The sequence below is a fragment of the Lotus japonicus genome, chromosome 2 (assembly GCF_012489685.1).
Source record: "Lotus japonicus ecotype B-129 chromosome 2, LjGifu_v1.2".
Taxonomy (NCBI): Eukaryota; Viridiplantae; Streptophyta; class Magnoliopsida; order Fabales; family Fabaceae; genus Lotus; species Lotus japonicus.
This window is the reverse complement of record NC_080042.1, coordinates 48,827,998-48,851,058: the sequence shown is the minus strand read 5'-3', so window position 1 is coordinate 48,851,058 and position 23,061 is coordinate 48,827,998. Positions and strand designations below refer to the sequence as shown.

Below are 23,061 nucleotides of genomic sequence, written 5' to 3'. Positions count from 1 at the left end.
CATTACAACAGATTGTCAGCACGGGCACAAGGAACGATGTATCATAGTAACTGACACACGTTTACTGTTCTGTTTCAGAGTAAGCACCAATGGATACTTAACTTCTGACAGAGTTACATTCTGAAATAGACATCTTCTGATAGAGAAGCATCGTAGCCAGAGGTTCTGATCCATCTTCATGCTGGACAAAAGTCCATATTCAGATTTTTCAGTATGAAATTAAATCTATCCTCTGCTAAGGACTTTGTAAAGATATCTGCCCATTGATGGTCAGTATCAACAAACTTCATAAGAAGTACGCCTTTCTTAACATAATCTCTAATAAAGTGACACTTTAACTCAATGTGTTTTTCCCTTGAATGTAAGATAGGATTCTTACTGAGTGAGATTGCAGTAGTGTTGTCACAGTAAATTGGAATGTTGCTCTCAAGGATTTGATAATCCTCTAGCTGATGTTTCATCCAGAGCATCTGAGTGTTGCAAATGGCTACTGAGATATACTTTGCCTCTGCAGTGGATAGTGCAATGGTTGATTGCCTCTTGCTTGCCCATGAGACTAAGTTGCTTCCTAGAAATTGACAATTTCTAGAAGTACTTTTTCTCTCAGTTCTATCTCCAGCATAATCAGCATCACAATAACCTGAAAGCTTATACTCTGATGTTTTCTTATACATCAAACCAAGGTTAGTGGTACCTTTTAGATATCTGAGAATTCTCTTAACAGCAGTTAAGTGAGTTTCTCTCGGATCTGATTGGAATCTAGCACACAAGTGTACACTAAACAGAATATCTGGCCTAGATGCAGTTAAGTATAAGAGAGAACCTATCATTCCACGATAGAGCTTCTGACATACTTTCCCACTAGCATCTTCTTTCTCCAGAATGCATGTAGGGTGCATAGGAGTCTTAGCAATTGTTGATTCTGTCATGTTGAACTTCTTCAGAAGTTCTCTTGTGTACTTGCTTTGATGGATGTAAGTAGCTTATGGTTTTGGATCAACTTGTATTCCCAGAAAGTACTTAAGTTCTCCCATCATACTCATTTCAAATTCAGTCTGCATCATCTCAGAAAATTCTTTGCAGGGAGATGGATTAGCAGATCCAAATATAATATCATCAACATAAATTTGCACAATTAAGATATCATCTTTGTAAGCTTTGCAAAAGAGAGTTGTATCTACTTTACCCCTTACAAACTTATTTTCCAGAAGGAATGAGCTTAGTCTCTCATACCATGCTCTGAGAGCTTGCTTCAGACCATAGAGAGATTTCTTCAATTTGAAAACATGATCAGGGTTCTTCTCATCTTCAAAGCCAGGAGGTTGGTGCACATACCCTTCCTCTGAAATGTATCCATTCAGGAAGGCACTCTTAACATCCATCTGATGAAGAATTATGTTGTGATTCACAGAGAATGAGATCAACAGTCTGATAGCTTCCAATCTTGCTTTTGGAGCAAAAGTTTCAGTATAATCTATTCCTTCTTGCTGACTATAGCCTTGAGCAACTAGCCTTGCTTTGTTTCTGACTACATCTCCTTTCTCATTCAGCTTGTTTCTGAAGACCCATTTAGTTCCAATGATGTGAACACCTTGAGGTTTCTTGACAAGGCTCCAAACATCATTCTTGGAGAATTGATTCAGTTCTTCCTCCATTGCCAGAATCCAGTCTTTGTCTTGAAGAGCTTCATCAATAGATTTTGGTTCAATTAAGGATACAAATCCCTTCAGACTAAGCAGAGTCTCTTCAGAGGGTCTGAATGTTGATCTGGTTCTGACTGGTTCATCTTTGTTTCCCAGAATCAACTCCTTAGGGTGAGAGGCAATAATTCTGCTCTTCTTCTGAAGATGTGAATCAGAGGGACCAGCTTCCTCTGAAGTATCTTCCTCTGAAGCGTCTTCCTCTGGCTCAGCTTCCTCTGGAGCTTTGCCTTTGACACAAACACTGATACTCATATCTGCAAACTTTTCGACTAGCTTTGACCGATCAGAGTCAAGCTTATCGTCAAATCTAACATGAATAGATTCCTCAATAGTTTTAGCATCAGTATTATAAATTCTAAAGCCTTTAGAGCGATCAGAGTAACCAAGTAATAGACATTTAGAAGATTTAGAATCAAACTTATGCAATATATCCTTAGTATTTAGAACATAGCAAACACAACCAAATGGATGAAAGTAAGAAATGTTGGCTTTTATGTTCTTCCACAGTTCATATGGAGTCTTATTCAGAATGGGTCTGATTGAGATCCGGTTCTGAATGTAACATGATGTGTTTACTGCCTCTGCCCACAAGTGCTTTGCCATGTCAGTTTCTTGAAGCATGGTTCTAGCCATCTCTTGAAGAGTTTTATTCTTCCACTCAACAACCCCATTTTGTTGAGGAGTTCTAGGACAAGAGAAATCATGTGCAATTCCATAGGAATCAAACAGACTCTCAAACTTTTCATTCTCAAACTCTCCACCATGATCACTTCTGACACGCACAATCCTACATGCCTTCTCGTTTTGCACTTGGGCTATGAAGGTAGAGAACACAGAATGAGACTTATCCTTGCGGGATAGAAAATTTACCCATGTCCAGCGGCTATAGTCATCAACGATAACCATCCCATATCTTTTGCCACCTATAGACTCAGTTTTCACTGGTCCAAAAAGGTCGACATGCAGAAGTTCCAACGGCCTTGAGGTGGAAACAACATTCTTAGCCTTGAACGGGACTTTGGTAAATTTGCCCTTCTGACATGCTTCACAAAGAGCGTCTGAAGCGAACTTCAGAGTGGGTAAGCCCCTGACAAGGTCAAGCTTACTCAGCTGAGAAATATTTCTCATGCTGGCATGCCCTAACCGTCTATGCCATACCCATTGCTCTTCATTAACAGAAAGAAGGCACTTTACCTTCTGAGTTTCCAACTCAGATAGTCTAATCTTATATGTGTTGTTCCTCCTCTTGCTGTTAAACAGAACAGAGCCATCGATCTGACTTATAGCCCGGCAGGACTTTTGATTGAAGATTATATCATAACCCTTGTCAGCTAATTGACTTATAGACAATAAGTTATGATTTAAGCCATCTACCAACAGAACATTATCACTGCATGGACTATTATCTACACCTATAGTACCAGAACCAACAATTTTACCCTTCTCATTTCCTCCAAAGCCAACTTCGCCTCCAGGCTTAAGTTTTAGCTCTTGGAACATACGCCTTTCTCCCGTCATGTGACGCGAGCATCCACTGTCCAGATACCATGATTGGTGTTTCAGTGGAGCGATCAAGGATATCTTCAACATAGATAATCTTATCCTTAGGTACCCATCTTCTGGGTCCTTTCTTGTTAGTTACCCCAGAGGTTCTGGTGACCTTGGGTTTCTCAACATGATAATGTAAAGGGATTTTAGCATGATCTTTATACATAGAGAAAGTTCCCTTTTTTAGAGGGGGGTCAGCAGCTTTGTCATGCAATGGTTCAGGCAATATAGTACCAGAAGGTACAAAATGTTCAAATAGAGGTTTAGTCTTGGGCATAGGAGGCTGATTTCTACTAGGTTTAGAGTAGCCAATGCCACACATTCCATTTTTGCTTACGCCATAGATCATTGAAGCCATCAAGCTTCTATCTACGCTTTTAGCTAGGAATCTTTGAAAGGATTTTTCATATTTAGATTCATGCTTTATATCAGAGGCATCACAAGCAACAACTTCTTCTAACTTAATAATTTGGTTCTTAAGCACAGAGTTAGAGTTTACTAAAGCATGATTATTTTCTTTAAGCTCCGAAATAGTTTTATCATGTTCAGTAGAAGTCTTGGAAATAGCAGAGAAATCCTTTTTCAACCTTTTATGCTTAGTCAAGAGAGAGTTATATTTATCCATGATATCAGACAAAGCACATTTAAGTTCAGAGGTTGAGAAGGAAGCAAATACCTCATTTTCATCATCAGAGTCTGTATCTTCCTCTGATGCAGGTTTAGAGTTAGTTGCTTCTTTTGACTCTACTTGGTTGTCCTTGATAATAGCCATGAGTCCTTCCATAACTTCTCTGTCAGAGTCAACATCCTCTGACTCTGATTCATCAAAGGTCACCATAAGACCTTTCTTAGCTTTGAAATGCTTCTTTGGCTTCTTGTCCTTTTTCAACTTTGGACAATCATTCTTGTAGTGCCCTGGTTCCTTGCATTCAAAGCATGTGACTTACTTTGATGAAGACTTCTTCTCCAGAGCCTTTGAACTTGCTCTGCCTGTGCTTCCAGATGCGGTTAAGCCTTCTGGAGATCAGAGTCAGCTCATCCTCATCAGAATCTTCAGAGGCTTCTTCAGATTCTTCTGCTTCTGCTTGGAGAGCCTTAGCCTTTTCAGATTTAGATTTTAAGGCGATAGACTTCTCCTTCTGATCTTGATGTTCAGCACGCTTCAGTTCATGACACTTCAGTATGCTTATGAGTTCTTCCAAACTCATCTTCTTAACATCTCTTGTAAGCTCCAATGAGGTTATCAAAGGCATCCAGCTTTCAGGAAGACCTCTAAGAATCCTTATGCCATGATCAGCAGTGGTATAGCTTTTGTTGAGGGTCTTATTCCAGCAATGAGCAGCTGAAATCTGGAAAACATGTCTTCAATGGACTCACTGGCTTCCATTTGAAAAGATTCATACTTCCTGATCAAAGACAATGCCTTTGACTCTTTCACCTGCTTGTTTCCTTCATGAGTCATCTTCAAGGAATCAAAGATACCCTTAGCATACTCACGATCTGTAATCTTTTGATATTCTTCATAAGAAATAGCACTGAGAAGAATAGTTCTAGCTTTATGATGCAATGAGTAGAGCCTTTTCTGCTCAGTAGACATCTCAGATCTGGGAATCTTCTTGCCATCAATATCAACAGGACGCTCGTAGCCATCCACAATGATATCCCAGAGATCTCCATCAAAGCCCAGAAAAAAGCTTTCAATCCTGTCTTTCCAGTACTCAAACCTTTGACCATCAAACATGGGAGGCTTTGCACTGTAAACATCTTTTTGCATTTCACTGGTGGTAGCCATCTCAGTTTTTCACACCGGCCCGGATCACTGAACACTGTTAGGTGTGGTAATCAGAACTTGCGCTCTGATACCAATTGAAGGTATGAAAAACGATAGAAAGGGGGGGTTTGAATAGGGTTTTAAAAACTAAAAGCTTAACCCACTCGAGATTTAAATAAATCTCTTCGATCACCAAAGATAAAAATGCAGAGATAAGAGATAAGGAAAGCACATAAATGATTTTATCCTGGTTCACTTGATAAATCCCTCAAGCTAATCCAGTCCACCCGTTAAGGTGATTTCTTCCTTCTTAGAATGAAGGCAATCCACTAATCAGAGTTTTGTTACAACTGCACTTGCTACTTGCAAATTGACTAACAATACACTGACTTATCTATCACTAAGATTCACTCTCTTAATCTTCTCTAGGATCCGATCAACCTTGATCTCCTAAAGGTAAATCAAACAACTGTTTGAAGGTTTTGGGTTGACAAATAAATGCTTCTTTTAAAAGCTAATGGTAAACACACTTAGTTCTATTTGAAGAAAGATTGCTAAGAAGATATTTGAATTTTTGCTTCGCGTGTACAAGTTTCTTAGGCGGCATCTTTCAATCTTCAGCCTCTTTATATACTCCAAGGATTAGGGTTTGAACATTGCATGGAAATGCTACCGTTGGAGGGCAGATCTGGGATTTCCAGGTTCTGCTGTGGCTGAGCATGTTAGGCAAGGTCGTCAGGATAGTACAATGCTTTTGTACTTTGGATAGTGACGTGACCTTTAACCTTGTTGACTTCTGATCAGAGCGATGCTTCGTGTTGGAACTTGTGAAGCTTGTTGATCAGAGTCAGAGGGAAGCATGGATCCTCCGACCTTTGTAACTTCTGATTCTGAAATCAGAGGAGAAGTACTTGGTCTTCAGAGCCAACTTACTCTTGGACTTCAGAGTCTTCACTTTTCAGCTTTTGGATCTTCAGAGCTTCTGGACCGTCAGAGCCTCTGGACCATCAGAGCTTCTGAACCTTCAGAGCGTTTGGGTCTTCAGAACGTCTGGATCTTCAGAACTTCAAGTGATCTGAATCCTCATCAGAGCTTAACTATCTTCAGATCTTCTGAAGTTTTTCTACTGTTCAGATTGAACATAGAGATTGCGAAAGCTTTGCTTGGGTTACTCTTTAAGCAAAGTGCTTCTGATTTGTGTGAGATTAGATCAGAGTTAGAATCTGTCAAGAAAACACTCAGAGAACACGTTAGAGTACCATAACTGTTCATACTTAACAGTTAACTTGTAATCATCAAAACATAGAGTTGTACTACATGATCAAAACTTGATCTTACACAGAGCTCGCCGACAAGCGAGAGCTCTCCCAAGAAAAAGAAGCTGGGCGAGACAGGCTCTTCGACTGCTACGGGCGAGGGATCCATCACGTCCGCCCCGGCTGCCCCGGAAAGCGCACGTGACTCCTTGGTGCCCGATCATCATGGTGAGGCGGACACTTCCCCTGCTGTGGATATTTCCCGCCCCTTGGACTCAACGGCGGGTCAGCAGCCTCCGCCTACTGGCCGCCCGCTGTCTCCTCCGCCCGTCCAGACTGCTCACGATTCACCTCCCCCTAACTCTCCTAGGGTTGGCGGCGAGGAAGAGAGGCTTTCCTTAGACCACCCAAAGGACCCCTCTAGCAGCTCTTCCGTCAATCCCTTCTCCTTCTTACTCTCTCATCCCTACCTCGAGAAATTGAGGGAAGTCCCCAGCCAAAACCCGCTTGCTCAAGAAGTTTTGTCAAGTCTTCTTCGTGCCGGTTGCCTGTTCGCTCAGGTGGCTTGGCAGGCTCGGCCCCTTACTGGAATTGCGGGGCTCCGTCAAGAGGTGGAAAAGTTGCATTCCATCAACCTTCAAGCCAACGAGACCTGCTCCAAGTTGTCAGCCCAGCTAGCCACTGAGGTAGACAGGACAAAGAAGATGCAGAAAAAGCTGGCGGAAGCAACGATTGCAAAGGCTACGGCGGCCGAGAAAGAGAGGCGGCTTGAGAACCAAGTCGAGGGACTCCGCAAGGACCTTAGTGCCAAGGAGACCGCTATTGCTTCCCAGGAAGAAAACCTTGCTGCCAAAGATAAGGAGATCGCCGATCTGCGTGAGAGGCTGGCGGCCAAAGGTGAGTTACTTGCTGAGGCCCGGTCAGATTTGGAATCGAAATGCAAACTTTTGGCCGAGAAGGATGCCCAGGCCATCGCCTTGGAAGAGCAGATAAGGAGAGAAGCTGCTTTCGCGACAACCAACAAACGTATCCGCGGCTTCCTAATTTGCAAAGCTCAGGTCAAGCACCTCCATCCGAATGTCGACCTTGAACCCCTGTGAGTTTTTAAGAAGGTCACACCCACCAGACTGGTGGGTCGGGAAGATCCGCCGGAAGTTGCTCTCGTTGACCTCGGGGACGCTGTGGAATAAGAGAGTAAAATGCAATGTTAACTTGTTTGAAGTTATTGTAACGCCTTGTACTTTTAATTTAATTTAAACTTTTTGTCTGTACTTTAATTTCAAGTTTAATCAATTAAGCTTTATTTCTTTACGTTTTATGTTTGTTTTAGCGCTTTTCCGGAGTTTTTCTTTTCTCTCAACGCCCCCCATAGTTTCCCTTTTTCTGAATTATGTCTGACGGCATTGATGGTGTGCTTTGTTTAACTAGGACTTCTGCTCAATTTTTGAACTGAGGCTTTCGTCACACCAATATTTCCCGTAAGAGCAGGTGTGGCCTCGCCGGTTTTGCCTCGGCGAGGACTTATTATTGCTAATGCTAGGGACCCAATGGCCATATAGGTTTACCCAAACTTATGCCTAGTTATGTTCGTGCGCCCATATTTCGGGGGGAATTTGGGATAAGAAGCTTATCCGCACACATCGCCGACGAGTGACGGCGAGCTGCGTCAGCTTTTCCGGAGTGATCCCCAGACATCAAGGTCGTGTTGGGATCGCCACCTTCAGTTAATTTTTCCCACCTAGCTCTCGCCGCAATTCAGTGTGATTGAAATTGCTGGATATAATTTTTGTATTTTCAATCAGACGTGATAGTCAACAAACTCCCGAGATGGAGAACAAGAACGTGTCTTTGTTTTTACCATTCAGGCGCATTGGCCAACAGACTCTCGAAATGGAGAACAAGAATGTATCTTTGTCTTTACACCTTCAATCTTTGCGAGGCGCGCTTGGCTGATCGTCCTCGTGCCGAAACCAGCTCCTTGTCAGTCCCTTAGCTGTAATAGTATTTTAGGCTCGCCGCGTTCCAGGAATGTGGCACTCGCCTTCCGTCCAAGCTTTCTAGGTGATAATCTCCCTTCCCTAAGGCCTTCAAAATTCTGTAGGGGCCTTCCCAGATTGGACTCAGCTTATTCCTAGTGTTCCCAGTTCGCTTCTTTAGCACCAGGTCTCCCTCTTGCATTGCCCTCGGTCGCACCTTCGAGTCATACTTTGCCGCAGCTCGCTGTTTCATTGCTGCCTCTCTGATGCGAGCCTCATCGTGTGTTTCTGACAACAAATCTAACTCTTCCGCCATGTTGGCAGAGTTCTCGCCCTCAAAACGTGGCGTTGTTCACTGTAAGGCCGAGATTTTAAGTTTATGCTAAGTGAATAAACTTCTTATTCACGATTAGGGTTAATGTAATGTGAAGGGAAACCTGAACGAAAGTTTATTAAATGAAATATATTTATGAAGGAGAAAGTTCAAGAAAAGTTCAAGGATTGCATTATGATCGATAAAAGTTATAGCACGAACGTTTTACGCTTAAACCTAGGTCAGAAACCCTAGTATATAGCTAATTTTCACTTTTAGGCACGATGGCAGTTAATTCCAAAAATCTTCAGAGAAATGTTAGAACTTCTCTTTTTCCATATATCACAATCGTTTCGAGGCGAAACTCTAGGATCTACGAACGTCCGATTCCAACCATCGAAAGTTTGCCGAAACCGAATCCCTGGTATTTCAAAACCCTAGAATTTCTCGACAATGAAGACTTTTTCTATTCAGAGCTTCAAATGAATATTCCACACGCGTACACCCATTTCTCTTGATGATTTCAATCTTTCTTCCGAAGGAAGTTTTCCATTCCGACATTCGATGCAAAAAGCAACTTATCGGGTAAAATAGTTTTATACCGACTATGCTTTAGTTGCCAAAAATACAAGGAGACCACTTTATAGTTTTGGAACTCTTTTGCCAAAACATATCTATTAATTCATGGAGAATGAAGTCGGAAAAATCAGATTCGCGAAACTTTCATTTTCCCGCGAATTTCCAACCTTTATATATAGCAAAGAAAGGAAGAAAAACACAAATTCTCCTCCATTTTCTCTCCCAAAACCGCGGCCAAGAACAAGGAAGAAGGAAGAAGAGTTTTTCTTCATCGTTTGCTTGATCGTCGATCAATCAGTTGCTACTTCAAGGCTTCGAGGTATAGTCGCTAATCCTTACCTCTGATCGCTTTTTCCATAGCTTTTCTGTAGAGTTTTCTGAGCGGATAGTTTATGGGTTTTTGCAAAACTATCCTGAATCTTTCATTTCTGATTCTAAACCTCTTCCTTATGCGCCCAAGATCACTTCTGCCGGGTTAGATTTTCCGTTATGTCGCCGGAATTCCGCCGGAATCAATTTGAGCCTAAAATACCCATTTTTGGAGTTTTTGGTGTAAAGCTTCAACCTTTAGGCTGAAAACTATCGCCTTAGCATAGTGCTAGTAGGATTAGTTGTCATAAACGTCGTTGGTGACGTCCCTGCAAAATTTTATTTTTGGGATTTCAGTTTTGAAAAATCCTAAGTTAAAAATCATGACCAAAATACCCCTGCGACAGTTTTTGATCCGATAATTTTTCCGAGTTCAGAATACCCTTAGTTACGGCTTATGAAAGCATAGGAACCAAGTTTGATCGAAGAAAAATCGAGCCCCATAATTGCACAAAGTGGCCGAGCCCTATTAGGGGGGGAGGAGGAAAATTTCCTTTTCCGAAAACTTGTCTTTCGCGCTAGTTTATCGTACCTTAGGGTATAGATTACTTCGAGTAACCTTAGTAAGTATCGATAGCTTAGTTTCCGATAGATTCTGATAGTATTCTGTGATTTTATTGTAAAGGTGCTTTTGAGGATTTCCCCGAGGACCAACACTTTGAGAGCGAGGAAGCACTAGTTGATCATTCTGGAGAACTTTCAGGTGAGGGCTTCTCACTGAATCTCTAGTTAATGCTTAGGGTCGATGTTTCGACATTGTTTACTGTTTATGCACTGGAATTGTGTGTGATTGGAAAATGTTTTCTGAGGCTTCGGCTGACAATGTAGATGATTCATCTACTGAATGTTTTTGAGATTGTCTTACATGCTATGTGCTATGTGGGTAATCTAGGATGTGTGGTGCATGCTTTATATGCTAAGTGCTAAGTGTTTATGATGCGATTTATTGATATATGACATGTTGTTGATTGTGATGATTTAAATATGCTCTGTACTGGAATCTGAAATTCTGAATGGTGAGAATAGCGGGCAGGTCATGCCGATTTTATTTTGATATTTTTGAGAAAGTTTGATAGGACGAACGAGGTTCGGGCCTTAATTTTGTTTAGTGGATCGAGACATCCTCTAGAAGCGACTTGGGATTGGGAGATCCTGAAAATGTATAAAACTTGCGATAAGACAAAATGGAATCTATTTTATAAAGAAAATTCATAAGACCTTAAATAACCTCAAAATCTTTAAGTAATGATAACAACCTCGAAGGAAGGCATTGGAAGTCAAATCATAGTTTTGGAAAAACGAGGAGTGTCGTCGAATCCAAGTGTTGAGTTTGTTGTTGTGCTGTTGGAGCAGCGTTTGTTGTTGTGCTGTTGGAGCAGCGTTTATTGTTGTGCTGTTGGAGCAGCGTTTGTTATTGTGCTGTTGGAGCAGCGTTTGTTGTGGTGCTGTTGGAGCAGCTATGTGTCGTTATGAAGTGTGTCTTTTGGTCGCAGAATCGACTTTACCTTAGGGTAAGCTTTTAGAGACTTTAACTTCCCTAGAACACGTGGCGACGTGTCGAGTGAGGACGGAGACGTTGTTTGACTAATCATTTTGCATACATGCAACATTAATGAGGTATTAACACAGGACGTACTCTGGACCTCGTCGGTTTCCAAAATGGTCATAAGACCCGGAATGCCGTGAAAGAGCGTTTGTAGACGTCTCTTGTAGCAGACCGAAATGGCAGACCTACGGGTTTACTGCTGATCTGACTACCCCTGTTGGAGTAAGAGGCACGCGGGCCGAAATGGCTCCACCGTGGCTGGTGTTAGGGCTGATCCGTTTGATGTCCATCCCTTTCCGGAATGCATGTGGTTGACTGGGTTAACCTGTATACATATCATGCAACATGCATACTAATTTAGTTGTTGAGTGTGATTGGTAATTGTTAAACCTATTTGGAACATGCTATCTGCTATTATTGTGTTTATGTTATTGTGGAACATGCAACCCTAGGAATGACATCTTTAGCTATAAGCCTAAGTGGCTATCTATTATTTGTACCTATTGGGTTTATTATCTACATAGTTCTTTAGAGTTGACCCTCGCGTCTTCTGTGTGTGCTTTGGCGGACAACGCCTTTTGTCAGATGAATATTGCGGACTGGTTCACCATGGTCCACCCTTCGGGGGGGATTAGGTACGAGATGATAGATCAGGACGACCCCGGGTCGTGGGTGGTTGACCCCGCGAGCCACCGAGCGACGTATTCGGGGCGCATCATGGAGGACCACGTGGACAGTGGAGGACTCTTGAGGTCAGGAGTGTTGAGGCGATGCTCTATCAGCTTCAACTTGCCACCGGGCGTTCACTGCGGACCAGGATTCGGAGGAGCACCGCCGCCACCGTCATCTTCAGAGGAGGAGGATCCCTCAGAGGAGATTCCAGTGGGAGTGCCTTCGGCAGGGTCTAGTGCACCCTCTGTTGCGATCATTGATGATCAAGGTTCGGGCCCTAAGCCCGTGAGTCCAGCATCGGGGCGCACTGCGGTTGCGAGGGGAGGACGGATAGGGCTGGTAGACTTGGTCGTTCTGGATTCTGATTCAGACGACGATCATGCTAGCACATAGTTTTGAGTGTTGGTATGAGCTCCTCGAGTTAGGATTAGTGTAGGAGTAGAGTTTTAGCTCTGACAGTCTTGCTTCATTTGTTACTTAGGGGACAGGGTAGATCCGCCTATAGCTTTTTGTGTGGTTTCCTTACGGGAATCACAGAGAGTTGGTTGGACTTAGGAGGTCTTATTTTCAGGCCATTGGGTCAGCTGATTCTCAGTTTTGAGGGATGGTGTTGCGGGCACTTCACCCTTTTCATTTGGTTTGTATATATTGCCTACGGGCGTTGCACTTTTCTTTCCGTCACTGGAGGTTACTCGTGACGAGGTTGTTACTTACAGCGGGGGCTGTTTATATATTGTATATTAGTTCTATTGCTTTTCGCTTTTGGGTTTTATTTAATTCAGTCTTGTCTTAGTTATTATCGAAAAAAAAATATTTCACGTTTTTCCGCATTAAGTTTACTTTTGGTTACTAAAGTGACGCCACCGAAATCGGGGTGTTACATTCACACGCCACGAGTTGTTGTATATTTCTACGGGCATCATGGCGTCCGCCCCGTAGGCCATCCTGAATGGAGTTTCCCCAGTGGTTGAGTGTTGCGTTGTATTGTAGGACCAGATTACAACTGGGAGTTCATCCAACCAGGCTCCCTTTGCCTCCGAGAGCCGGCACTTCAATCCCCGTAAAATTACCTTGTTCGCCGACTCTGCTTGCCCGTTAGTTTGAGGATGTTCTACTGAAGAGAATCTTCTTTGAATACCCATCTCTTCGCAGAATTCTCTCATTTGGTTACTTGCAAACTGCGTCCCGTTATCTGAAACGATCGCCCTTGGTACCCTGAATCGGCATACAATTCTTTTTCAGTAAAAACCTACGATCTTGGCCTATGTAATGCTTGCGAGGGGCTCTGCTTCCACCCATTTGGTGAAGTAATCCACCTCTACGAGGATGAACTTCATTTGTGACCTGGCGGTGGGGAAAGGCCCAACGAGGTCACCTCCCCACATGGTGAAGGGCCATGGGGAGCTAATCGTGGCTAACTATTCTGCTAGGGCCCTGGGCAAGTCTGCAAACACTTGACATTTTTCACATTTTTTCACGAATTCTGCATAGTCTTTTCTTATTGTAGGCCAGTAAAAGCCTGCTCTGAGGACTTTGCTAGCTAGAGACCTTCCCCCGATGTGACTAGCACAAACCCCCCCGTGAACCTCCGCCATGACAGCCTCGTATTTCTCGGGCGGGAGACATCTCAGGAGTGGCGAGCTAAATCCTCGCCGAAAGAGTATCCCATCGAGTAGAGTGTGGTGTCCTGCCTCTCTTCTTAGTTCCTTCGAGTATTTTACCACCTCGCTTGGCTCACCTGCCAAGATGTCTACGATGGGGTCCATCCAGGTTTCTTGGCGGCCAACAGAGGCTACCAACTCTCCTTCCATGCTAGGATTGGTGAGCATCTCCTGGATCACGCTCCGATTGTTCCCAAGCTTTCGAGTGCTGGCTAATCTTGCCAGGGAGTCTGCCCTTTGTTTTTGCGCCCTTGGCAGGGACTCAACTACCACCTCCTGTAGTCGACCCATTAGCAGTCGCACGCACTCTAGATACTTTATCAAGGTTGGCTCTTTCACCTGGAATTCCCCATTCACCTGGTTTACTACTAGCAACGAGTCTGTTCTAACCAGCAGACTATCGATCTGTACCTCAATTGCCAGCTTCAGCCCGGCGATCGGGGCCTCATATTCTGCCTGGTTGTTGCTGGCTTCGAAATGGAATCTAAGGGACTGCTCCAATATCAACTCCTCAGGCCCTTGTAGCGTGACCCCTGCTCCACTTCCATTGTCATTTGATGACCCGTCGACGAACAATATCCATTGCGTGCTCACCTTCTCACCGCCTTCCAGTGTCAACTCTACCACAAAATCGGCCAAAGTCTGCGCACCGACCTTCCCCCTTTTGTCGTACTGTAAACCGTATTTTGACAATTCGACCAACCATGCGACAAGTCTTCCGGACAAATCTGGCTTCTGCAACACCTGTCTCAAAGGAAGGTCAGTTCTTATCTTTACCTGAAAGCTTTGAAAGTAGGGTCTTAGGCGTCGGGCGGTAACGAGGATGGCGAGCACCGCCTTCTCTATCTTCTGATACCTAATCTCCGCCCCTTTGAGTGTATGGCGTACGAAGTAAATTATTTTTTGTTCTCCGTTTACCTCCTGAAGAATTACAGAGCTGATTGCGTGATCCCTGACCGAAAAATATAAGTGCAAAGGGAGGCCTTGGGTAGGTTTTGACTGCACGGGTGGCGCGAACAACATCTCTTTGAGGCGTTTAAAGGCTTCTTCGCATTCTGAATTCCACTCAAACGCTGCATTCTTCTTTAGGCACTTGAAGAATGGGGCTGACTTGTCACCCGAATGAGGGAGAAACCTGGACAGGGCTGCAATCCATCCTGTCAGGCGTTGCACCTCTTTTACACTGCTGGGGATTTTCATTTCTTGGATTACTTTACACTTATCTGGATTGATCTCAATCCCTATGGACGTAATCATGAAGCCTAAAAACTTCCCGCCCTGTATACCGAAAGAACACTTCTCCGGATTGAGTCTCATATTATGCTTCCGGAGCCTGCCAAAAGCTTCCGTCAAATCCTCGTGATGGCTTGATCCCAAAACCGATTTCACGATCATATCGTCGACATATACTTCCATGTTCCTCCGCATTCTTCAGCCCAAATGGCATAGTTTGATAACAGTAGTTTACCCTAGCGGTCATGAAGGTCGTTTTGTCTTCATCCGACGGGTGCATCTTGATTTGGTGATATCCTGAATAGGCATCCATCAAACTCACCAGCTCATTTCCCGACGCTCCGTCTACTAGCTTGTCTATGCTCGGTAATGGATAAGAATCTTTTGGGCATGCCTTGTTCAGGTCTGTGTAGTCTACACACATCCACCATTTTCTGTTCACCTTCTTTACCATCACCACATTCGCCAGCCAAGTAGGATACTTAATTTCCCGGATGAAGTCTGCCGCCAGTAATTTGTTCACCTCTGGCTGGATTGCCTTCTCCTTTTCCTCGCCCATTCGCCGGCGTGTCTGAGTCACTGGTTTAATTCCAGGATTTAGTGCCAGCCTCTGGCAAATGAAGTTCGGGTCTATTCCTGGCATGTCCTTGTGACTCCAAGCAAAGAGATCCAAGTTCTCGCCCAATAGCTTTGATAATCTCTGTCCCACCGAGGCGTTCCTTTTCCCGTACCGGTCTATCGCGTTGTAGTAGCACTCCCTCACCGATTTTTGGTCCACAGCCACTCTCCCAATTTGTCCATTCGGCAAAGGATATTTAACCGCCAAGTGTGCCGTCGAAATCACAGCGCACAGCTGGTTCAAGGTGTTCCTGCCATTTATCATATTGTACGATCCCTCCGTTCCTAGGATCAAGTATTTCACTTTCAGCGTCCTAGCGTTCTCTCGCTCGCCGAATGTGGTGTCAAGGTCAAGGACGCATCTCACCCAAACTTGCTCGCCCGCAAACCCCACCATAGTCCCTGCATAAGGAGTGAGATCTGCCTCATTCAAACCGAGCCGATCAAATACCCCGCCGCCGTAAATGATGTCCGCCGAACTCCCTTGATCCAAAAGCACTCGTTGTACATTAAGTTGGTTGACGCGAAGGAGGATTACGATCGGATCGTCCAGACGTGGCTTTATTCCAATGAAGTCACCGGACGAAAAGGTAATGTCTGGATGTGAAAAACCGAAAGGAACTTCTGTTACCGTGTTCACCGCCCTAGCATACCGCTTTCTAGTTGCACTGGTGATTCCTCCTCCTCCAAACCCTCCAGCGATTGTGTGCACTCCTTTGGGTATTGGAGCTCTACCGCCCTACACTCTAGTAGGCCTTCCTGCCGCTATCAGTTTCCTGACCTCACGCTGCAACGTGCGGCACTCCTCTGTGACGTGGCCCATGGCCTGGTGATAAACGCACCACTTACCCCTCGACTCGCCGCTTATTCGCGTTGTTAACGGCTCTCGGAGGATTTTCGGTGTAGATGGTTTGTCCATGCATGTCAGCTTTCCTTTTAGAGATGAGTTTGTCCACTCCTTCGGGGATTTCCAATAGCTTTTCCTTTGCAACATCCGAAGCTTCGTCGTTGTATTTGCCTCCCGAGCCTCTGCGTCCTCCTGCCCCAAACCACGACTTATGTCGCGAATCAGCCACCTCCAATCTCTGAGAGTGTCCAACGACCAAGGTGACGGCGGTTTTCCTTCTGAGGATTTCAGCAAGGACGCTGAAGATTCGGCCTCCTCCTCACGTCGCCTTCTATACGCTTGACGCGGATTGCGCGTGTGTTTCATCCTTCGTTCGCCTTGTCGACGTTGCACTTCCATCAAGTGCCACCAAGAAATCAAGAATTTGACTCAGAAATCGAAAACCGAAGAAAATCGCACGAAAAAACGAACTTCACTCGGCTAAGCTGTGCTTCCACGTAGTCCGGGAATCAAAATCTACCGTTCCCCACAGACGGCGCCAAATGTTCCATCATGAACATTGAGATGAGGTGTAGTACCTAAGGTGCAAGGAACGTGATGTGAGATTCCTAGAGAGAAGGAGAGTGTAACCGCTTAGAGAGAGAAAGTAACTGAATTTTAAGCTTGTTATTTCTCAAATGAGCTAAGAGTCATTTACAATTGGTATCCCTCCCCTATTTGTAGTTGGGGGAGTTGGGCCTAGCGCCTCTAAATCATCCTAATTGGCCAGTTGGGCCTTTGGGACAAAGGCCCAAGTCCCTGATGCGGCCCTTGCCTCAGTCCAGCGCCCCTGGGCGAGGAACCCTAGGGTCTCGCCCAGTCCAGCCTTGTTTGGTTGGAAAGAAGGAAAGAAAACACGGAATTCAAAGTGTGAATTTATATTAAGGTGTAGTCTAAATTCACACCTCGAATTCCGTGTTTTCTTTCCTTCTCCCTTTCCTTCCCTCCAACCAAACAAAGTCAGGTACGTCATACTCTTCCACACAAGGAAGAAATTTAAGAAATTGAAGTAATATAATATATTTAAGGTATGAGATGATTTCGGTAGTACTATAGGATTTAACTCATAGAGGTATAGAAAAATATTAGGAAGATGAATAATTATCCTAAAAATTATTAGAGACTCTATAATATAATTTAAAATCACTTTGAGCAAGTTTAAGTGATTAAAGTGTAGAAGTGTTAGCAAAATATTATTATATATATACATTCTTAAACTTCTTGTAGCATTCTTCTCCTTCTTTCATTTTCTTTATATAATTTTCTATTCTCCTCACAAACAGATTTGGTCACTTACGTGACCATTTTTCTTCTTTCATTCATTTTTATTTTTAATTTTATTTAGGAAGATAAATGTAATATATAAAAATAATACTAATAACATATATCCTTATAGACACACACAATGCAAAATAATCATCAATTTAAGCTTAAGAGCGCTTACCGCCTTTAAGTCGATATAACTAGTAATTAAACGCTTAATCTACCTGGGTCTTACAAATATGAACACAAGCGAGATTTAGGAAAGGAGTTCAGAAGAGTAAGAAGAACGAATTGGGGACGAAGGAGAAGATCAGAGGAGAGGAAAATGTGATAAACCCTAATTTCAGCAGATAAGAGGAACGAATTGGGGACGAAGGAGAAGATCAGAGGAGAGGAAGAGAGGAAGTTGTGATGAACCCTAATTTCAGCCGATAAGAGGAACGAATTGGGTTCGTGAATTGGGGTAATTTGTGGGGAATTAGGAAAACATTGGGGGGAAATATGTTAAGTAAATTAAGTTAGAATTAGGATTATAACAACTTAATTTATATTAACAAATTTTAATTTTTGTTTTTTTTATTTTTATTTTATTTTTTTAAAGCACGTCATCATCATTTATCCAGTCATCATGTCATTTCATCACTCATCGGAGCACCGCTGGCTCCATACGTTTTTCATTCATGAGGACCTTTTGCACAAATTTTTCTGGTCAGGGATCTACTTCAGACGGCGACACAAAGACAATGACTAATATAAGGTTTAAGCCCAAAAAATAAAAATACCACATCCGTTTACTATGGACCACTTTTTTGTGGTCCATGGTTACACCACCTACTTTTTACCTCCTACTGTAGGTTCAACAGGTAATTTTGTATTTTTCAAAAATAAAATAATTAATATAATATATATAATTAGTTATATAATTATTGACCTCTTAATATGATTTGAACTAATTGATCAGGTAATTCATCATCAACAACCTTCACCTCTTTCCTTTTGTTCCTCATCTTCAACTCCAGACCACCATCACCCAGAACCCACCCACCACCATCACCACCACCGGCGAACGGCGGCGAGGTCGCCGGAGAATAACAACTTCAGTAATCAAATCCCACAGATTGAGAGAAAAAGAGAATCAGATATGAAGAAACAAAAAATTCAGATCCAGAAAAATCCATCCAAATCTCACAAAAAACCCATGTTTCTTCATCCAAATCCATCCAAGTTTCAGATTGAAACTCAGGTTCTCTCATCATAGCATATTTATTTGGCTTGCTTCTCCCTTCATCTTCACCAAGTAAAAGCTTGAAGTTTTTTAACCATCCACCATCAAAAACCCAGAAGATAGAAAATAAGAAGGAAGAGGAACCCAGAATCAATCACCATCACCAACCCAGAAACCCACCCCACCCTCACCCCCAGCCCCACCTAGAAACCCAACCACAACCCACCCTCACCCCCAACTGGAAACCCACCCCATAGATCGAAACCCAGATTCCAACCCACACCACCCTCACCCCCAACCCCACCCAAAAACCCACCCCCACCGATTGAAACCCAGATCGCAACCCACCCTACCCTCACCCAAAAACCCACCCCCCCCGATTGAAACCCAGATCACAACCTACCCCGCCCTCACCCCAACCCCACCCAAAAACCCACCCCCACCCAAAAACTGAGCTCACAAACCCCATCCAGAACCAAAGAGAAGATGAAGAAGAGGAAAACAGATCTGAGAGAAGAATCTGAGAGAAGAAGAGGAAAATAGATATGAGATGAAGAAGGGGGTACTGATGCTCAACTTCTGAACCCACCCCACTCCACCTCCACGCAGATCTGGAACTAGAAGTGGAGGAGGGAGATGGAAGGCGTCGGGGAGAGGAAGACGGTGACTCATCTCCAGGGCGAGAGGTGCTAAGGTGGCTGCGCGGCTAGGAGATAGGGTGAGAGTGGTGGCCGGTGGCTATGGATGGAAGGCAACTTGTGTTAGGGTTTTGAGGAGAGGTGGAATGAGCACATAATCTGGTTTTTTTAAATGAAATGGTGTTAATTACTAATCTTTACTTACTAATTAAATAATTTCTGTTTTATATATTAATTATTTGTTTTTTCAAATTTTCAAAAAATCCAATATTACCTCCAGTACCAAGTCAACAAGTAGTGGTCTAAGTTTAGAGCATCATTATCCAAGAAACTCATTAGAGTTTCTAATTTAAATTTTGGTAATGTCACGTCATTTAAATCACTTTAATAAACTCTACTCACTTTTTACTCCAATCCAGAAATTCTAAAAAGTTTCTTAAATGGACCCCACAATATACCCCACTACTTTCTTGTAAATCCAATTACCTATTTATTTGCCTTTTTATTTGTTTTTTATTTATTTTTTAATCATTAAATTTAGAAGAGAAACTTTGAACAAAGTTGCTTGCCACGTGGAGAAACTTAACTTTCTGCAAGAGTTAAGAAACTTTACTTCAGATGACATGTCATAAAGAATTTCTTTGTTGCTCTTAGACCACCAAAAACCGGTCCAAAATAAAATTTTCCCTAAATTCCGGAAAGAATGACTTTTATAAATCAAGGCTTAATTACAACTTTGGTCCCCGACGTTTACCAATGCCACGATTTTGGTCCCTCACCTAATTTAATTACATGGATGGTCCCCGACGTTGTAGGTTGCGTGCAACGTTAGTCCTACCGTTTATTTCTTAATGGAGGAGGCTTACGTGGACGTCTAGTTGGAGAGAAAAAAGAGATCTGAGGAGAGAGGGGAGCACGTGAGTATCACGTGAACTCACGTGAACCTTATATGAACCCATTATACCCAAATCTGAAACCCTAGGGATCTAAATCGCGTTACCTTCTTCGTTCCAGGGAGGTTAGGGGTTTGAGTATAATGGGTTCAGATAAAGGTCACGTGATACTCACGTGCTTCCCTCTCTCCTCATACCTCATTTCTCTCTCCAATTGGACGTCCACGTAAGCCTCCTTCATTAAGAAATAAACAGTAGGACTAACGTTGCACACGGCCTACAACGTCGGGGACCATCCATGTAATTAAATTAGGTGGGGGACCAAAATCGTGGCATTGGTAAACGTCGGGGACCAAAGTTGCAATTAAGCCATAAATCAATTTTTTTTTATCTCTTTTACTTCTCTCCGGTTAAATTGGACAAAAGGAACGAAACGACGATAACGTTGCTCATGTTCTCGTGTTTGTGTTTCTTCTCACACAATCCCCTTTCACTACTTCACTCCCAATAGCTAGCTTCTCCATGGAGGCCAGGATCTCTTCCTCTCTTGGCCTCCCATCTCCCAAACCCCACGATTCCTTAACCCTCATCACCGATTTCCCCGCCCTCCTCAACCACTTCACCGCCACCACCACCACCACCGCCCTCCCCTTCGCCTCAACCTCCGACCCGACCCGCACCCCAAAATGGCCCCGACCCGAATTCCGCCCCTCCCCTAACTCCCAAACCCTCACAAAATCCCTCTCCGTCCTCGAGCGCGCCCTCATCGGCGCCGGCGGTGGCGGCATCGCCGGCGCCTTCACCTACGCCTGCCTCCACCCACTCGACACCATCAAAACCAAGATGCAGACCAAAGGCGCCTCGGTTCTTTACAAGAACGCCCTCGACGCTGTCGCCAAGACCTTCGCCGCGAACGGCATCCTCGGCTTCTACAGCGGCTTCTCTGCGGTGGTTGTCGGCTCCACCGCCTCCTCCGCCGTCTACTTCGGCACCTGCGAGTTCGCCAAGTCGTTTCTCTCCAAGCTCGATAACTACCCCGCCGTTCTGATCCCACCCACCGCCGGCGCCATGGGAAACGTGGTGTCCTCCGCGATTATGGTCCCCAAGGAGCTCATCACGCAGCGAATGCAAGCCGGCGCGAAGGGAAGGTCGTGGCAGGTTCTGGTGAAGATCCTCCAGAACGACGGCGTAATGGGTCTCTACGCCGGGTACTCCGCCACGTTGCTGAGGAATTTACCAGCTGGGGTTCTGAGTTACTCATCGTTTGAATACCTTAAAGCTTTGGTGCTGAGCAAGACGGAGAAGAATCACCTGGAACCGGTGCAGAGCGTGCTGTGTGGGGCGCTAGCGGGTGCGATTTCTGCGTCGCTGACGACGCCGTTGGATGTGGTGAAGACGAGGTTGATGACGCAGGGGCATGTGGAGGCGGTGAGCAAGGTTGCGACGGTCATGTATGGCGGCGTTCCGGCCACCGTGAGGCAGATTCTGGCGGAGGAAGGGTGGGTTGGGCTGACACGTGGAATGGGACCGAGGGTTCTTCATAGTGCTTGTTTTTCTGCTTTGGGGTACTTTGCTTTTGAAACTGCGAGGCTTGCTATACTGCAGGAGTATGTGAGAAGAAGGGAGTTGAATGAAGTGGCTGTTTCTCCTACCTGAGTTGATTGCATTTGTGCGGTACTTTAGATTCTGCTTCATACATTCTTGTTAAATTTATCTTTGGATTTTGCTTGTTCTTTTTTTGTTTGGTGTTTACATAAGGCTTTTCAATGGTAAGTCAAATAATTTTTCAACGCAATATAATATTCTCCCCTGTCCCTTTTTGTATGTTCCTTTATCTTTTTGTAGCCTGAGTAAAATTTGAATAGAAGGGGAGCCTTTGCACAAAGTTAGAGTTGATGTTGTTTGATTAGTAGTAGGGTTGGTTATGCTGTTTATTCACTTTTGCAGAGAACCCTCATCACTTAACTCAAAGATAAGTCACTGTATGTTTTGAAAAAAAGTTAAGTTCCGCGATTTAGGCTGAGAATAGCATAAAAGCTTAAGCTATTAGCTTTTGACCATGCAATTTTATCAAACACAATTAGTCTCCTACAAATGTAATTCAATGTAAAGCCTCTTAAAATAAACCTGTCCACCCATTATCCTAGATCTTGTCATGGTGAGAGCTTCAGAATGTCAGAAGAAAAAAAAATTATCATGGGGGGTTGAAACCAAAAGGACATGTGATTTGGTTTCAGCATATGTGCACCTAGTTCCATCATTAAAGTAGTGTTGCCATTTCCTTTGTAATCTCAAAATCTACTCACTGACAGTTATTCATAAAAAATGCTGTTTTTATGAGAATTAGTTAGTCAATTAGTAAGTTAGTTCAAATGAGAGATAAGAGATGAATAACAGAAAGGGGGAGATGAGTGAGTAGGTTTTGAGATTGGAAAGAAAAGTGCGGAGAGTTTAAGGTCTGCTGAATACCTGGTGTGATTGAATTTGGCAATTTGCTATTAATAAACCATGTTTTTTGTATTCTGATCGAGTTTCTACCAGATACTCTTTCTTGTGCTGTACACTCCTTGTGTCAATTTTATGTAAGCTATTGTCAATGTATGAGCTTCGGCTCAGACAATAGGAGCTGAATATGTGCATACACTCTATTCGTTAGGGTATAATTTGACAGAGGGATTTTGAGGGAAAGGGAAAGGAGGGTTAATTTTTTAGTTTTAAATCCTCCATCCTACAACGTCATGTACCTGCAGCCTGAAAAATAATCTAGCTAATACTTAATAGTTCCACTAGAATAGAAGTTGCTGGAGGCTGAAAAGTGAAGGAGTTAATTGAGACGCATGGAAAATACTGTTTCTCAAAATATTGTTTCTCTGTAGTTTGAACTTTAAAGAATGGGGTAGGATGGAGGAGT

General features: G+C 43.6%; 3 protein-coding genes across 3 annotated transcripts; 2 read left to right on the top strand and 1 right to left on the bottom strand.

Annotated features, from left to right (window-relative positions):
• The first annotated feature begins 4,021 nt into the window (after positions 1-4,021).
• LOC130736547 (uncharacterized) lies at positions 4,022-7,378 on the top strand. Its single transcript, XM_057588366.1, has 2 exons — positions 4,022-4,081; positions 6,365-7,378. Exons 1-2 carry the CDS (start codon positions 4,022-4,024, stop codon positions 7,376-7,378), a joined length of 1,074 nt encoding a protein of 357 aa, XP_057444349.1.
• A 5,773-nt stretch (positions 7,379-13,151) lies between these two features.
• LOC130736546 (uncharacterized) lies at positions 13,152-14,711 on the bottom strand. Its single transcript, XM_057588365.1, has one exon. It carries the CDS (start codon positions 14,709-14,711, stop codon positions 13,152-13,154), a length of 1,560 nt encoding a protein of 519 aa, XP_057444348.1.
• A 5,872-nt stretch (positions 14,712-20,583) lies between these two features.
• LOC130738199 (protein MITOFERRINLIKE 1, chloroplastic) lies at positions 20,584-21,974 on the top strand. The gene has a single exon (XM_057590134.1). It carries the CDS (start codon positions 20,673-20,675, stop codon positions 21,804-21,806), a length of 1,134 nt encoding a protein of 377 aa, XP_057446117.1. The 5' UTR covers positions 20,584-20,672; the 3' UTR covers positions 21,807-21,974.
• The last annotated feature ends 1,087 nt before the right edge of the window (positions 21,975-23,061 follow it).

Excerpts from the sequence above, each read along its gene's own strand:
- LOC130736547 (XM_057588366.1), top strand. The coding sequence starts at position 4,022 with ATGAGTCCTTCCATAACTTCTCTGTCAGAGTCAACATCCTCTGACTCT. Across the intron at positions 4,082-6,364 it reads CTGACTCTGATTCATCAAAG|AGCTCGCCGACAAGCGAGAG; the intron begins GTCACCATAAGA and ends GATCTTACACAG.
- LOC130736546 (XM_057588365.1), bottom strand. The coding sequence starts at position 14,711 with ATGAGACTCAATCCGGAGAAGTGTTCTTTCGGTATACAGGGCGGGAAG.
- LOC130738199 (XM_057590134.1), top strand. The coding sequence starts at position 20,673 with ATGGAGGCCAGGATCTCTTCCTCTCTTGGCCTCCCATCTCCCAAACCC.